The 16,736-nt window shown below is 40.6% G+C and overlaps 2 protein-coding genes across 3 annotated transcripts; both read right to left on the bottom strand.

The window, feature by feature from the left end:
• Positions 1 to 402: 402 nt before the first annotated feature.
• Positions 403 to 8,655, bottom strand: LOC141015188 (ER lumen protein-retaining receptor 2). Its single transcript, XM_073489142.1, has 5 exons — positions 8,402 to 8,655; positions 6,346 to 6,446; positions 5,949 to 6,107; positions 3,073 to 3,325; positions 403 to 1,717 (listed from the first exon to the last, which is right to left on the bottom strand). The coding sequence occupies exons 1-5, from the start codon at positions 8,490 to 8,492 to the stop codon at positions 1,683 to 1,685; spliced, it is 639 nt and encodes a 212-aa protein (XP_073345243.1). The 5' UTR covers positions 8,493 to 8,655; the 3' UTR covers positions 403 to 1,682.
• Positions 8,656 to 10,022: 1,367 nt separating this feature from the next.
• On the bottom strand, positions 10,023 to 16,706 carry mettl9 (methyltransferase 9, His-X-His N1-histidine). 2 transcript variants are annotated; one of them, XM_073490215.1, is made up of 6 exons: positions 16,548 to 16,706; positions 16,190 to 16,345; positions 14,973 to 15,163; positions 14,693 to 14,902; positions 12,504 to 12,688; positions 10,023 to 12,405 (listed from the first exon to the last, which is right to left on the bottom strand). In XM_073490215.1, exons 2-6 carry the CDS (start codon positions 16,277 to 16,279, stop codon positions 12,176 to 12,178), a joined length of 906 nt encoding a protein of 301 aa, XP_073346316.1. In that variant the 5' UTR covers positions 16,280 to 16,345; positions 16,548 to 16,706; the 3' UTR covers positions 10,023 to 12,175. The 2 variants fall into 2 exon arrangements, with proteins under 2 accessions (XP_073346316.1, XP_073346315.1); XM_073490214.1 differs by lacking the exon at positions 16,548 to 16,706 and having other exon boundaries at positions 16,190 to 16,451.
• Between the last annotated feature and the right edge of the window lie 30 nt (positions 16,707 to 16,736).

Consider the following 16,736-nt stretch of genomic DNA (forward strand, 5'->3'; position numbering starts at 1 on the left):
AATGTGATGCCACTTGAGCCAGCGTTGGTTAGGACAACTACAAGACGACAAGTTTGAAATTGAAAAAAAGAACAGAGGTGTGGAGTTAAATGAGCTAACCAGACCTCTGGAGCCTACTGCTCATCCCTGATTTAGGAAAGAGGCTACATAAGCCGATGCTAGCATAACCCACCAGGATCTATAACCAAACTGTGTGGTTCAGTTGCACTGTGGGTCGTGTAGGTGCTAGTTTAAACAATTAGAATGTGTGGAAAAAACACCATATCTGTGGTTCTGCAGCACTGATTTGGATCTTTTCTTTAAAAAAAAAAAATCTCCATCTTGAGTCAAACAGTGCTATAGGAGTGCAATGTTTAATCAGTAGAGAACTCTTTGAAACTCATAACAGCATTGACACAAATGTTTCCCATAAAGTCTTTATTTGTGGTGGCAACATCATGCAAAAGCTCTGGTAAGAAATGAAAAGGAAACTTGGAATGAGCTGCATGAAAACTAAAACAGAAGCAGATATGTCTTTAGGATTCAGTGTGACAGCGTTCGTAGGATTGTGCTTCTCTCTGACAGGGAGATTTCATCCTGATGTTCAAATGATGAACAACAGGAGAACAATTCTACTGACTCTGTCTATCAGAAACCAGGAGGGTAAAAATAAATACATTGGCACCTGAAAGGAAAACAAAAGCCTTCCATTTCTGTCGTGATAATTCACACACAGCACATTACTCATGAATTTAAGGGAGCCATCTGAATGAACGGGTGGGCAATGATGTTTACTTACAGGTGATATTCTGTCCTCGGTGGTAAATGAATTGGGTAACCAAAAGAAGAAAGTCATTTACAGTGATGAGAGTTCATTGCCATCCTTTAAACCCTTTGCTTCAGTATGTGTTGTTTCCTAATGGGCATTCTGCTCAATAAGAAGTCAGAAACCACACAAGCATCTCTTACGGTCAATTGGTAAGACATTTGAACAAAAATTATACTCAAGAGTTACATCCGAGTTCCTTTTCTTGAAAACAGAATGATAAATCATGGCATCAATATTGGATTTCTATTCTACCAAGGGCTTGGGAAACTAAAGTAAACAGTCTTTATACATTGGAATGCAGAGTGGTCAAAATAGAAGAGCAGAACATGAATATTTGACCACCATTTTTATGAGGATTCAACAAATTCCTCCCCAAATTGATTCAGGAAAAACAATGCACATTTATTCCGGTTGCAAATACTATTACAAACGCTTGAGTCAATAATATCCCACCACAACAAGTCCGCTTCAATATCATACAATGCCAAATCAGAGGCAATTTTACATCTTCAGCTCTTATTCACCAATGTGTCAAATCTTCAGAGTACACATTTTTCTGTAGAAAACTTTTCTCTGTTTTTTTTTTTTTCTTCCTTTATACAGAGTAATAAAAAAGTTAAGGCAAGATGCATCAAACAGAAATCCGAAGGCCATGGACCGGCCTCTGCAGGGGTTCTGATTCCACTGATTCTGGATCAGGAGAAAGCCAGCAGCTCCCACGTGCTCTCTGTCTCAGGCATCTTACACTGGCGGGAGGGGAAGAGGAGGAAGCGGCGGTGGAGGGTGGGGTGGAGGCTGTCAGAGGTGTCCACAACCACTCCTCCTCCCCTCCGATCCTCCTCTGTGAGTCTGCCAAAACACTCCTCTTTGGCACTTAGGCTGGCAGACTCAGCTTCTTTCCTTTCAGTACTGAAACAAGACAGGACGGCTTGGTGTCACAGATGGACATCATTCATATAATCATGAAATTGTTTCATATGTTAGTATGGGTGGGTTCAAAATAACATATTTTATCACTGCAGGCAGGTAGTTATGGTTTTATGTGCTGGTTCCTAACGTAGCTCGTGACTGTTTATAGCAAGACAATGCTTCGTCTATGAGCTGTGAGCTATTTAACCAAAGAACAATGTTTTCATCTCAAAATTGTTTCATTTTAATCGTTTTTAGAGTCTTGAAGAGATTAAACTGCACTATTTCCCCAAAAAAAAACACTGAAGAAAAGTCATAAATAAGCCTCCAAATCTGATCTGGACAGAATTCTGTTGGTAGAATCCGATCAGATATTTTACCTCTTCTTTCTTTCCATTTTACCTCTGAGCTAAAATGTGTACAGGCAGGTGAAATGGGAAGGAGTCTATGTTGAAGAAAATGTGGAGAACAGCTGGCAGATCATTACTATATATTTTGGAGCTGTGCAGCCATTCAGTCATACCTGCAGGAGGTAATACAAGCAATAAAAAGAGTATTTTGGTGACAGAACTGACTGCGCTTCTACAATCTATGTGGGCAACATTGCAGCTCATATTTGTGCAAGACAAATATCTAGGTAAGGTATTATTAGTTGCCAGCAAGAAACCTGTAACTTGAAAATGGTTACAGACTGAACCTTCAACAAACTGACTGGATAGATACTGTACAAAGTGTGGAGAGAATGACTTTTTTTTTTTTTATCTACAGGCTGATAAATTGTTGCAATACTAGAAAAATGGATTGTGTACGTGTCCTCGCAATATGACTATTACTGCATGAACTGACATGCATCTTAGTCAGTGTCACGTCTGCATAACTACATAGGTGACCATCTGTTTGTCCTACTACGTTTCGTTGTATTCTAATGTCTCCTTAAAAAAAATGGAAAAAAAGAAGCCCCCAAAAATGTAAAAGATGTACACGATAAAGTGCAATACAAATGTGGTGAGAGGAGAGTGACAGTCTGTTACGATTCTGTGACTGGCACAGCAAAATACTAATAATTCAAATATGATCATGCATACTGGACTTGAGATGCATTTTGATGTCTGGTGGGTCTGGTATCTTGGAAAATATGAAGATAATGTTGGTCTGGAACATTTGACTGTCAGTGTTTTCTGTCTCCACTTTGATGAAGACTCATCCGCAGTAAAAACTGGTAGAAACTTATTAATGACAAAGCTGTATTGATTCTCAAGCAGCATTAACCGATGCCTAACCAACTAACAGGACAGAAGGAAACCCACCATTTTACTGTGTTTTATGAAATTTAACAAAAATACAGCAGCACTCACCTTTTGTTACATACAAATAGAAGAAGTCGCAGTAGAGGATGGTCTGCACCACCCCAGCAACAATGGCGATCATGTCAAAGAAGCCCTCAAAGTAGAACCTCCATATCCAGTTGATGAGGTAGAGGGCTCTGTAGAGTCCCAGGAAGAACAGGTAGTGGGTGGTGATGGTCTCAGCCTCACCAGTCTTGCTGATCATGAAGAGCTGGGGCAGGATGGCTACCGATTCCAAGTAGATGGAGAACGTCCACAGAATCTGTGCCAAACAAAGACGAGTTGGTGTTGGTGGAAAAATAACAGGACGTGGATGTCTAGAGAGGGAAACTGAATTCGAATACATTTGTGTAGTTGGCCTCGAGATATTTTATCAACTCTGACTGAATACTACTACTTATACTAATACTAATACTAATAATAATAATAATAATAATAATAATAATAATAATAATAATAATAAACTATTTATATAACACCTTTCTAAACACAGGTTACAAAGTGCTTTACATCAACAACAAAGAAACAAATTGAGTATGTAAAAAGAAAAGAAAAGTGATAATAATAGTATTAATAATAATAATAATAATAATAATGCAGAAGAGAAACCACAAATGTCAAAGGGGGTAATGTACTATAAACAGTCATCATTAAAGTTATACAAAATTCATACAAAGGCAGATAAACATATTCACAGATCAATAACCACACAAGGCAAGCCTTAAAATCATTTAAAGCCAGATTTAAAAAATTGTGTTTTTTGAAAACGGTCAAGAGATTTCGGCAGATCTAATGGGAGGGCGAGATTGTTCCATAGTCTGGGTGTAAGACTTCATAAGATCAGTCACCTTTAGTTTTCAGTTTCGTATGCAGTATAGCCAAGAGATACTGGTTGGATGATCTAAGAGGACGGTCAGTGGTGTATGGACTGACCAACTAACAGGACAAATGATTCTATGAGCAAGAATCCTGCTGGGGCATCAGCCAAGTAGTTTTACTGTGAAAAGCTTCACTCCTAGGTGCAACAATGGTCTCCATCTGTATGTGTCATGTATTACAAGTAGGACACGCAACGGTCAGCACTAAACACATGGAGAGGCACAGAGTGTAACCCATGTGTAAAGCCTATATTTATTATGTAACAGCGCACAGCAGAAGTGCAGATTCTTAAAAGCCCCAGTCATTCAGGAAGGGCTTCTTCATTGTGGGATCATCGTGACCATGTCATTTATCAGTATGAGGTGCTACAGTTGTGTGCAGATAGTTGACTGCCATTTGTCAGGTGTTATTGTCAATAAAACAAATAGTTTGTTAACTATTAGTAGCTACTTTTTTTGGTTCTGGAGGGAAACCGAATGCTGTGTAGGCCCAGTATGTATTGCAGTGATTCCTAAATGTTTCTCTATATTAAAGCCTTAATATGTGTTCAAAGCAAGTAAAGCTCCTTGTCTTAATAAATACACAATCAAGTCAGGTTTGTGTCTCAAATGTGATGATACAGACGGGTTGAGTCTTAAAGACACGTGTACAGGCTGGGGAAGAGTTGAATCTGCTGCCTGTAAACCAAATTTAGCCCTGTTATAATGCAAGCATTTCACTTCACCACACTAGCTAGTACTTTCTAAATACCTTAGTACTAACTGCCACTGTGTAACTGGTGCAGAGCTGAATGAGGCAAATGACTAAATGACTTTTTAGAGTGAAATTAGAGGTGAAATGGAACGTGATGATTAGATTTGACCTGACACTAGATAAACAGTGATGATGTGAACCAAGGAACTTAAAAAGGAGTCATTACGTCACTGAATCTGGCTTTGGTGCCAGACTGTGGTGTCAGCTGTATTGAAGTCAATGGGAGATGATGGAAAAACACACTAAAACCCAACATATCTACGTCGTATGACTTCTGATGAAGGAATACCTTTGGAAAATGAAAGAACACACTTCAGAGAGGAGGTTAACGCCTGATGTTTCATTTGTGTAGGTAAGGCTCCTGTTGATGCTGCTGTTCACAGTCTCATCAGCAGAAATCAGTCGGACCTGCCTCGTTTGATCACAATATTATCCGCCCTGTCAATCATTTGGTTAACCTGCTCGCTGAAGTGTGTTCTTAAAATTTCTGAAGTCATACGATCAAGATATGTTAGGTTTTAGTGTGTTTTTCCATGCATCTCCCATTGACTTAAATAGAACTGACACCACAGTCTGGCACCAAAGCCAGATTCAGCGACGTAATGACCCTTCCTTCTTTTTTAAGTTCCTTGATGTGAACCAGGAACAAACCATACAAAGGTTGGTCAGGTAGCGTAAATGGACATTTAAAAAATGAAACTACAAAAACAAAAACTACAAATATATCAAACAAAGTCATACCTACATTCAGAAAGGACTGTCAGGTAAGTTTAATGTATCATTTTGTTGTTGTTTTTTACCCCAAAAACTGTTCTGTTACAGCTTATGATGCTTCAGTGACTTCCTTTTTACACAGCTGTCAGCATTTGATTGTTTCCTCACAACTAATCTACACTTATATCTTTACAAGCTAAGACATTTCATTAGTTTTAATGGCACAACCACAGTTAGTAAAACACTAGTTTGAATCCAGCAAGACATTAATAAGAACTTAGGAAGAGCCTCAGGGAATCAGGGATAAAGAGAGAGAGAGAAACAACAAGCACAACAAGCACACACATGTGAGAGGCAGAGTGACGTGTCCTTATAACCAGAAGAGAGAAGTAAAAGTGAAACTTAACCTCACTTGGAAATGATATGTTAAATGACTGGATCCTCTGCTTACAGTGACAGCTGTCAACATCACATTCAGAAACACTGAGACTCAGCTGTGTGAAAGGGGTGTCAGAGTGTGTTTGCGTAGTATTTCTTACCTCGAGGGGAGAGAAGTCATGGTTCACCAGAAAAGCCAGTCCTCCAACAGGGACGACCAGGAACTCCACTCTGAACGTGTCATGGTTTCCGTCATAAGTTGCCTTGAACTTCAGGTAGATCAGGTACACAGTGGCGTACGCACATCCAATGTAGATGATCTGAGAGACACAGACAACACAGTCCAAATCATGGAAGATAAAAACTTGCTGGTCCTACTGTTTGCTGGTCTGTCATGAATATAATCAAGCATAATGAATTTGTCACATCTTGCTAGGCAACATCATCCTTTAGCAAACACAGGTGTGTCAACTTGGTGCACTTGTTTAACCTAAACACTGTGTGCTTAGTGCTTGGAAAAAGCCCTACAGGATGCAGAGCGAGGTGTGAGTGTTTCACCTTCATGGTGGTGTTGTAGAGAGAGATGAAGGAGGTGAGCAGGTCCAGGTAGCGAGTGGTGAACACTAAGGCAAACAGGACCTGACTCTTCCCTGAAATACCTGTTAGGAGACAGCAGAGGAGGACAATCAAACATTTTTACATTCCAGAAACAAGTTTGTATCGAACCTCTGGGCATTTAAACGGACAGTTCACAGAAGGTCTTCTTATCTGGAGAGCATCTATCCATCCTGACAGTTTTGATGCAAGCAGCTTATGTCTTAAGGTAGATACAACACCCAAAGTTACATAGGTTTGTTTTGCTTCAATTACAAGGAATGACATTTTAAATCAAACAGCAACATCTCCATCTTCATGCAATAACTCACAGTAACTCAGTCAACCACAGACCTCACAAACTGCTCCACAGCTCTCAGCAAAACTTTTTATTTATTCATTCATTTCATTCATTCAACGTTCACTTCATGCAGCCAAGAGCTTAGTCAGTGCAACCCCACAGACTTCCTCCTCACCTGCATGAGTAGCAAGCCTCTCTGAGGAAATTCAGACCTGGCATCAACATCTGTCCTGAATGATCTGATCACAAGTGGACAGCTCTTAGTCCGTCAGTTTACACCTGGCATTAACATGTGCCAAGATAGAAATATCTAGTGTAACGTCTGCTGAAGGCCTAAATAGTTAGCAATTTGTTGCAGGCAGAGTTTAACAAAGTTTATAAAGTTTCTTCTAACTCAACAACTCACAAAATTGAGTGATTTTTTTAAGGGACTCTGGTGATATTGCAACGGAGTAGTTGAAACAGACAGTGTGTTCACAAACATCTGCTGCTAACATGGGCAGATGAGAGAGTCCAAACCCATCATTTGCATTACAGTAAAACACAGGGAAATCACTCCAATCTGCCTGTTGTTGTGGCTTCTTCTTATTTCACAGAGGACATCAGGTGAGTAGTATGTCGTTCAACAGGGCCAAGGAGATGTGTGTACACACAATGTGGTCTGAGTGATTGGATATCAAATGCGTCCTTAATGTGTCTTGGGGGCACTCACACCTGTACTTGGAGCTGTCCACTTGAGATTGGATCACTAAGGATGGATGTTGACACCAGGTCTGAACAGGGCATTTGCTTATCTGGTGTGCTGATGTCAGTCACACCCACTGTCAGACTGGAAGCAGGGCTATGATCTGTGATCACTACATTATTATTATCCAAACAAAGCCTAATGCTATCACTTAGAGTACATCAGATAAACAGCTGTAGATGGGTATTGACTTTCATTGACGTCCAGTATGCAACTGTTTAGAGGACTGAAGCTTGAACAGACCGACTTGAATGCAGAGCTGCCTGATAGTGACATAACTGCTAGTCTTGCAGTGATACAGCCCGGACCTTTGACCGTTGAAAGAGCAGCAAAACACAACAAAGTTTAATCATGATAATACACTTTGCTGCAGGCGACCCTTCCCTTGAGCAAATGCAAACGTAGGTATTCAGTCTTTGACTTTGCATCTCCAACTGACAACATGCGTGCACTCAATGCTGCCACGTCAGAAAGGTCACACTTCTCCTCATACGTGACTAACGTACGTATGGGAATACCGGGAGGCCGGTGTGAGACGTGAGGCTGGCACAGTTCAACTCCAACAATTGAGATGACGAGGCCCAACATGTCACACTAACAAATGCGGTGGCCCTGTGGTCCCCTCGTCCCTACCTTAACGTTACATTACTGCGGGCCGGCTGCACTGTCAGGGCTAGCTAGCAAGACAGCTGCTGTTACCTGGACTTTACAGGCAGTTCTTCCTGAGTAGAGCATTTAGACATTTAGACATATTCTTCACAGTAACCGAGACAGTCTGACAGATGACTAGCTGCTGTTGTTATCGCCAGCTAGCTAACGTTAGCAGAGAGCTGGCTAATGAGCTGCAACTACAGAAGTTAGACAGCAAAGAGACCATTTTTCGTCTGGATAAACTGTCCATTTGCATGACAGGACACATTCTGTGCACGGCATGAGGTCGTGCAAACTGTAAGTAAAGGTGTGCGACTACTCACCGGCACAAGACCTGGTTTTCCATATTTTTAGCAGCAGGATGATGATGGCTGCTAGGTGGGAGAGATCGCCGGTTAGCCTGAAAATGTTCATGTTTTCGGAGCGCCGGCTGAAGTAAACCGATTTAAGGCTCTACAAAGACCTCAGTTCGTCTCCGGCAACGATTGAGTTATGACCCGACAGTGCTGAATGACACCGTGACACCAGAAAAGACTGATTGTGGCTTCAGAAGATGGGAAAATGGCGAGCAAAGCGCGACGTGGCTTGGGGACGTGGCCAAGACAACAGTGTCCAATGCAAGACGGGAAACACTGGTGCGCTCAGCCAATCAAAACACAAGGATGCTTAATTTGCATAAATTATGTTACACGAATGCTGCCTCCGAGCTCTGTGGAGAACATAGGAAACCCGAGGCTCTTCCTTCAGCTCCGGGCTGCCATGTAAAACGAAACGCAGCCCGGCTATGTGGAGAAAGGTGTTGACGTCACATGAACAAGTACATTTAATTTCAACTAAAACAGAAGTTTTAAGGACATGTTTTATCGCAAACTGTAGAAATGCTATCAGGAAACAACTGGTCTACTGCCAACATTTAAGTTTGAGGCTGATATTGTAAAAGCAAATGTGAAATAAGTGTGAGGTGTGACAGCTATAAGCAACAGGAATGAAGTTTACACATCATTGTGTTTTTTTTCTGTAGCAACTTTGGTTGGATGCTTCATTAAAGGAAAAGTTTACCCAAAAGTAATATCCAGTCATTATCTCTTACCCCCATGCTGATGGAAAGTCAGGTGCAGTTTCGTAGTCCACAAAACATTTTTCTGGAGCTTCACAGCAGAACAGCGTTGCAGCATTCTCCTACGCAACAGCAGTAGCTGGGCACTTGTTTTTAAACCACTTAGTTTTAAAAGTTGCTGCAAGTTGTTCCATTTGTACGGCGCATAATATTTTAGACATTTTCCCCACCATTTTCAGTATTGAAAAGGGGCAATGCTAAGTCAGAATCAGAATGCAAATGTGTGAACCACCTGATCAACAGAAGGCGATGCTATGTATAATATGAAATATAATATATAATATGGCAGATGAACCGATGAATTGCATGACCCCCCCAACCCCCCCATTCATTTATAAAAATTGCAAAAAAAATGGTCATAGAATAGAACCCTGTGGCCCTTTAATTTGTGAGCAGCCATACAACTGACTGACAGCTATCAGCCACAACATCCCATGTTCAGCTGCTGAGGTCATTTGCAAACTAGTTACAAGATATTTCACCAAATTTAATAGATTCTGGGTGTGTCAAAATTTGATGATTGACAGTATCAAATGTTTTAGATAAATCAAAAGGGCAACACAGTCATGCTTATTATCTAATGCACTGGTAATATCACTCAAGACTTTTGATGCTGCGGTCACAGTACTACAGTCCAGTCTAAAACCTGACTAATGAGATTTTAATATGGAGAGCTGAGATAAAAATGTTCTTACATCATTTTCCAGTTTCTCTACTACTTAAGCCAGACATGATAGTTTTAAAATTGGTCAATAGTTACTCAGATCACTGGATTGACCTCCTTTATGCAGTGTTAGGTAGGAAGGTAGTCTTACACAGGTCAGGGATACATGTTGCATTCTTTTATTGACATTGAAAAATTCTAACAGAGCAATGCCAGAAATAATGTACTGTATATACTTTATTCTGAAACCCAGATTACACTCTTTCTATACAAATATTGCATCAATTGTGGCACATTTTGAATAGTGTGTTGTGCAGTTTCATCTTAGCTGCACCACAGTGATGTAACAGCATAATCTTCCTCGGACACATGAAAAGTTGAATTCAGAAGAAATAAAACACAATTCAATGCACCAAGGGGTTTTCTGCTATGTGGTCTGGTGTGACCAGCAGCTTCTGATGGTTAATGTTAGCAAACTTTAGTTAGATATTGCTGTGTATCTGACATCACTGAATCAGTTTGATAGATTTATGACCTTTTCTCCTTATGCTACAGATACACCAATCAGTATATTTTATATTAACCATGTGTCAAATGACTACAAGTGAAAGGGGTTGCTCGTAGTGACAAATTTACTGGGGATTACCACCCAACTTTACAGTCCCCCATAGCTCTGTGGAGCCTTTAAAGGTCAACTCCACTACTTTTATACATTAAAATTGTGTGTCTGTGACATGAAAGCAGCATAAAGCCTTTTGTGGCTTCAAAGGAAGCTGCATATTAACGGAATAAATTACCCCTAGAGATGTCACTCAGTGGCTCAGTTGCATTGTGTGTAATGTAGGCGTCATGTTTTGCTCTGCTGTATCAATTTTATTCATTTGTTTTTAAACTGTCCAGAATGAGTCCAACAGTGTTATAGGAGTGTCAAGTTAGACCAGTGGACTGCTTCTCAAAATCTGGAGCCTGCATTACCCATAATGCAACTCAGCCACTGAGTGACATCACTAGAAGCAATTCATCAGATTACATGCAGCTTCCTCTGGAGCCACAAAAGGCTTTATACTACTTTTTCACATATGCAGTAGTACTCCCCAACACCTGTAAACACACATCCATGTGTAAAATTGTGGGAGTTACCCTTTAAGTCTTTTCCGGATCACTGTTTTTTCTGGCACGTAACTTTACTTTCATAAGGCTCATTTTTAGCTGCAGCAAAGAGTTGTTTTCATCTAAAACCAGAAGGCAGATACGTTGCAACTAGCTGGTGAACACAGTGCAGAATTTTAGCTGCAAAAGAGACAAAAGTTTTTTCAGGATTTGGTGGAGACGTAGTGGCCAGAAACACTCCTCCTGCTTCTGTACGTGTAAATACTAATACCTGTAAACAATGTTGTTTGCTAACAAGTTTGCCATAACAACTTTATTGCCTGATGTAATGTCATGTTACTGTGTTTCCGGCTTTCGAGGCTGTCTCCTTGTGGCTCAGTAGCTGCTGTATCACAAAAGTTATACAGGCTTACTTTAAGAAGGCCTCGTATTACTTTTATCATCACTAATCACAAGCATAAAAGATGTTAGCCTTAAAATACAAGAAGCTCAATTCAGAGTGATTAAATCAAGTGTGTACATCAGGGCTGCAACTAAAGATTATTTTTATTGTAAATTAATTTGTAGATTATATTCGTGATTAATTGATTAGTTGTTTTGTCGATAAAAATGCCACAAAATGGTGGAAAATGTGTTTCCCAAAACCCAAGATGACATCGTCTTCTTTTGTCCACAACCCAAAAGATATTCAGTTTACTGTCATCGAGGAGGAAAGAAACCAGAAAATATTCACATTCAAGAAGCTAGTATGAGAATTTAGATGTTTTTTCTTAAAAAAAAACAAACAAAAAAAATCACTCAAACCGATTAATCAATGACCAAAACAGTTGGCGATTGATTTAATAGTTGATATTCCAATGGGAAAATCCAGAATGACAAAACACTGACAGTAAACAGTTCCCACAAATAACATGTTGATATGTCTTAGATTTGATCTGCAGTGGCATTTCAATACAGAAAAATCTGCCACTCACTTATTTTTTGCTTTAAAAGTAGAGGTATCACTGTCACGTACGATGGCTGGTAAATGTTGGAACTACAGTACCTGAGCTTCACACCAGACTCACCATTTCTAAAGTCAGAAATACTGTGTGTTATGGATGAAGCTTATGAGAATTGCACTAAAATCCACCAGGGAGTAAGTTACCGAGATAAAGTAGGTTAGCGAAGGAAGGGCCTCTGACAGCTCCACACTGCATTTGGTATTCACTGAGCAGGCTCTGAACTCTCCTCTGAGGCCTTGAGAACAAAAACTGCATCATCGAGAACGTAGTAATCATTATACATATCCCCTTCACAGAGGTATGGCAACCGGGTCACAGTCTCCACCTCAAACCCTGTCCTTCGGAAAACCTCATTGGACAGCTCGGTAACTTGCTCCTCCCACGTTTTTCCTTTTACTTTTAGGTGTTGTTTGGGGCGGTGCCAGCTTCCACCTAGGAGCAAATATAGACAGAATGTTTTTAGTTGGACCATAGAGGAAGTATATATAATCATATAGGGATGAGGTAAGTTATACTGATTCCCAACTGACCAACTTCCACATATGGCTGGAAGGGAACCACTGCAGCCAGGATGAGTCTCCCCGTGTTGGGAACCAGCGATCGCCTGATGTCCTGCAGGAGTTGCAGAGGATCATCTAAGCGGTCCAGCAGGTTCAGACAGCTGACCACATCATACTGGATACCAGTCTGCTGCCACTCATCTATACCTAGAACTCTGAGAAGGACAATAGACAGGATGTTCAGATGATGATAAGTTACTTTTTAAACACACAGTATGTAATCTCTGCCACAAGGGGTCTCTCAATCAAAACAAAGCCATACATAGTGTGGGATCATGGGAGTTGTTGTCTTCAGTGTTAAACAGCTACTTCTGCTGATGAAAATCTACATGACTCAGCCAGAAATGTTCATGGATGAGGTAATGTTTTAAAGTTTTATTCATGTTACATTTACATTCCTTCCTTACTTTCTGACTCTCTCATTGGAGGTTATAGCAACAAGTGACCTTAAATAAATGTAAAGATATCTCTGGGTTGGAATGCTGTAGGAAACATTTGGGATACTGTAAGTTCACAACTCAACAAAATATATAGTCATATACAAAAGGTCTAGTTGCTTTAAGGCATTTTAGTGCAGAATTCTTATATATTATATCTTTAAGGCTGCAAGAAATTATAATTTCAGCAGTCTCCCTGTCCACACACTGCATACCATGCTTTCTCACCTTACCTGTGTGATTTAGCCTCACATGGTAATTTTAGCACAATATAATGGTGTAGCAATGAGTCGTAAACCTGGAGAGCAGTTAGCATTTTAGCACTTCCGGTTCCCTTGTCTCAAAGTTCGTGAGTTTTTTTTAATGGGTTTTCGGTTAAATGTCTTAAATAAGGTTTGTGGTTACCACAGGCTGAAGATATTTAAAAGTTTTGTTCTACGACATAAAATACATCATTAAATGTCCCACAATTTAATATTGAAGCTCTTACGTGTGTTAAAAACTACAGAAGTTGTCGGGGACATTAAACGTCATCACAGTGAACACGGAGACTCATCTACTCACTAGTCCGTCTTTACAGGCCCACTTTAGTTACAAACTATTCTGACTCTGACTTTACAACTTGTACACTGATCAGTTTATAGAAAACCTGTATAGTAATTGTGTAGTAAGACCCTTAGTGGTGGTGATGTTTAATTCATGTGACTGTGATGTCGTCTGTTTATAGGCTAGCATTAGCTTTTTACTGCTAGAGATTTAATTCACGCTTTGAAAATCACAAAGTGGTGTTCATCTGTGAAGATTATGTTGATGAACAAAACATGTAAGTATCATAAACATGTGTTTGTCACAGAGATTATTTCCTGCAATAATCCAAAATCCAATTAAAAAATCCCACAGAGGGAACCAGGGCCATGCTACCTTCCAGGTTAGCCTACAAAAGTACATCATCCCTATGCACTACTTCCACAGAACTATTTTCATCAGTCCAACACCATGTCATACTCATTACACATAAATGCTGTTCTCATTTACCTCCAATTCCAATCACCTTAAGTTGGCAGTTTTTATTTTTCAATCTCTGTTAAGCTATTGTGAACTAAACTCAACACTTACTGCAGATATTTCAAATCAAAAGCCCACTGGGAACCGATTGTCAGTAGGCAATTTGTTCATTTTGATCATTTTTTTTTCTTTTCTGATCTCTCTCTGTGTGTATCTATCTCATTGACTGACTCAATAAACAGATTTTATTGGCTGAGCAGCATCATGTCAGATGATTTACAACACATGCAAGTTTCCTGGGCTGCTACACCAGTGTCATAAAGGCTAGAAATGCTTTGCCGGTTAAAATAGAAACACTTGACACACGTCAAAATTAATTAATAATTCTAAAAAAATTCTCGTTTATATATTCTGGGTCAGGAAAGAACAGTGTCTGGGTCCAGACCTGGACCAAGGTGACATCTGCTTGCTTCTTGCTTCTAAAAGGTCATATAGAGGCATCAGTTTTAAATTGAGCCTGCTTCATAACCAGTTCAAAGTTAATTGTTGTACATTTAACTCCTGAATGAAAACAGTATTTAAGAGAAGAGAAGCTCAAACAAACAGAATAGTGAGTATGATACTAATCTGTTGTTGTACTGATGGAATTATTACTGTGGGATTACTGTGCATTTATAAACATGAATGTTTGAATCTATACAGTAACTCACTACTCACTTGTAATTCTTCCTCTGAAGGTGCCATTTCATGGGTAATGAGACCTCAGTTGCATAGACCTCTCTGAAATGGGCTCTCATCACTTCTGTGACACCTCCGTCCCCAGCTCCCAGGTCCAGGAGTCTATCAGCCCTCCACTCTGGGCCGATCCGGAGCAGCCGCTGGAACTGCTCCGCAGAAAACACAAACATAGAGCCACGACCCAGAAACCTGAAACAGAGAGCATGTCAGAGAAGAAATACATGTAAAACAGAGATGGATGTTTGTCTGCACTACTCACCCATTGATGGAAGTGCGGGAGGCCACAGGGCCGAGCATTGTGGATACAAATGAGTGGTAGAGCTGCGTGAACAGCCAGCCAGACTTCTCCACGCTCCGCTTGAGAAAAGCCTTGGTGGCCGAGTCCAGATGGCTCTGGACAAACAGGGGTTGAACTGATTCTCCTAGCAGGTCAGGGGAGCACCGGTACCACTAAAACGACAGAAAACAGAAAAGGTAAAAGAACGATTCGCAGTGAAGACAAAGAGAGAATCGAAGAACCTATTACAGCAGGAAACTGGATCTACTTCCTCAACACCTTGTTCCTTGAAGCAACAAAGACACGTTCATCTTGTGTTGATTCTGGTGGCCCCTGTGGACTGTTTTATTTTTTATACTATTTTCCTTCTATTAAACACAGCTGTTTGAAGAATGTATGTCAATGAGGTAATGTATCTATTTGTGGCTATGTATGATTGATGACTGTAATAGGATGATGGTGAAACAAATTAAACTTTGCTTTAGTGCTGTGCCACCAGACTAGAGAACATCTTCATTCCTCAGGCTGAGACTCCCGAACTCATCCTCAACACTCCACATAAAATATAGTTTGAATTTACTGACTTCTCTGAACTGGTGACAGAGTGAAGAATAATCAGAATAATTACAGAGAAACAGAGTAGGCATATCCAGGACAGGAAGGCTCTACAGCGGGAGATTAAAACCACCCAGAACCATCACTGGTACCATCTACAGAGCATCAGTGAAGTGAAATGTCTGCACAGAGCCCAAAGATAGTAAAAGGCAACATTCACCCCAAACACAGTCTGTTCACCCTGCTGCCATCTGACAACAGATACAGAAGTATCTGCTGCTGTACCACCAGACTACAGAGCAGCTTCACTCCTCAGACTGTGACACTCCTGATCAACACTGTATTGAGTCTTCTATGTAGCATAAAGGAACTTCAACTAAATTTCGGTTTGCAGCCTGCTTGGTGAAATGGCTACTAATTAACCTTGACATCATATGGTAGCATCATATCCAGTAAACCTAACCTCGAGGGTTTGCTCGTTGTAAAAAGCATTCACATAAGAGTGCAGTCTTCACGTGTGCTGTTGTTAGTCTCTCAAAACGGCCACACACACACACACACACACACACACACACACACCTTTAAACATGAACGTTTATATACAGGACTGATGAGTGAATAACCGACTGGTCAATAATTCATACCTCGTGTGTCTCAACCGCGTCACTCTCGCTCGCCATGTTCATAAACAGTGAACGGACGAGTGGACTCCTCGCGTATTTCCCCGTCCACATCCTCCTGATGGAGAGCAGAAAGGCGATGTAGCCCAGCACCCAGGCTACAAAAATCAATGTCCTCAGCTGTAGATGACACATAATGGACAACAACCCTGAGAAGGAAAGCTGACAGACAGCGGCTGCAGTCTCGAAGGATTGCAAACTGGCCAGTGGATAGCACTGAGGTGTAGTTAATATTAGATGATGAGAAAGAAGGTAATGGCAGCCAATTGTAAACCAACACGCCAGAGCATGTCTCCAGTTCCAAGACAACAAACACACAAACCTGAGGGTGCGGTGGATTTAAGTAAGCCAGTTGCTATTTACTCTCCATCTTAGCCTTGAGAGCCCATTGTCTTATCATTTCCGACAACTATCCTCTGTCAGTCTTACACCTGTGTGGTGGTCTCTGCCCATTGTGACAACAAAAAGTCACATCCGCATTCCCTGCACTTCCTGAGTCACCGCTAAATGT

The sequence above is a fragment of the Pagrus major genome, chromosome 20 (genome assembly GCF_040436345.1).
Source record: "Pagrus major chromosome 20, Pma_NU_1.0".
NCBI lineage: Eukaryota > Metazoa > Chordata > Actinopteri > Spariformes > Sparidae > Pagrus > Pagrus major.

Bases quoted from the DNA above. Each gene is read 5' to 3' on its own strand.
- LOC141015188 (XM_073489142.1), bottom strand. From the start codon at position 8,492: ATGAACATTTTCAGGCTAACCGGCGATCTCTCCCACCTAGCAGCCATC. The intron at 6,447-8,401 runs GTGAGTAGTCGC...GTCTCCTAACAG, and splicing joins GAAAACCAGGTCTTGTGCCG to GTATTTCAGGGAAGAGTCAG. The intron at 3,326-5,948 runs GTAAGAAATACT...TGTTTGGCACAG, and splicing joins ATGACTTCTCTCCCCTCGAG to ATTCTGTGGACGTTCTCCAT.
- mettl9 (XM_073490214.1), bottom strand. From the start codon at position 16,360: ATGTGTCATCTACAGCTGAGGACATTGATTTTTGTAGCCTGGGTGCTG. The intron at 15,164-16,189 runs GTATGAATTATT...CTGTCGTTTTAG, and splicing joins ACGCGGTTGAGACACACGAG to TGGTACCGGTGCTCCCCTGA. The intron at 12,689-14,692 runs GTGAGTAGTGAG...TGTCCTTCTCAG, and splicing joins CTTCAGAGGAAGAATTACAA to AGTTCTAGGTATAGATGAGT.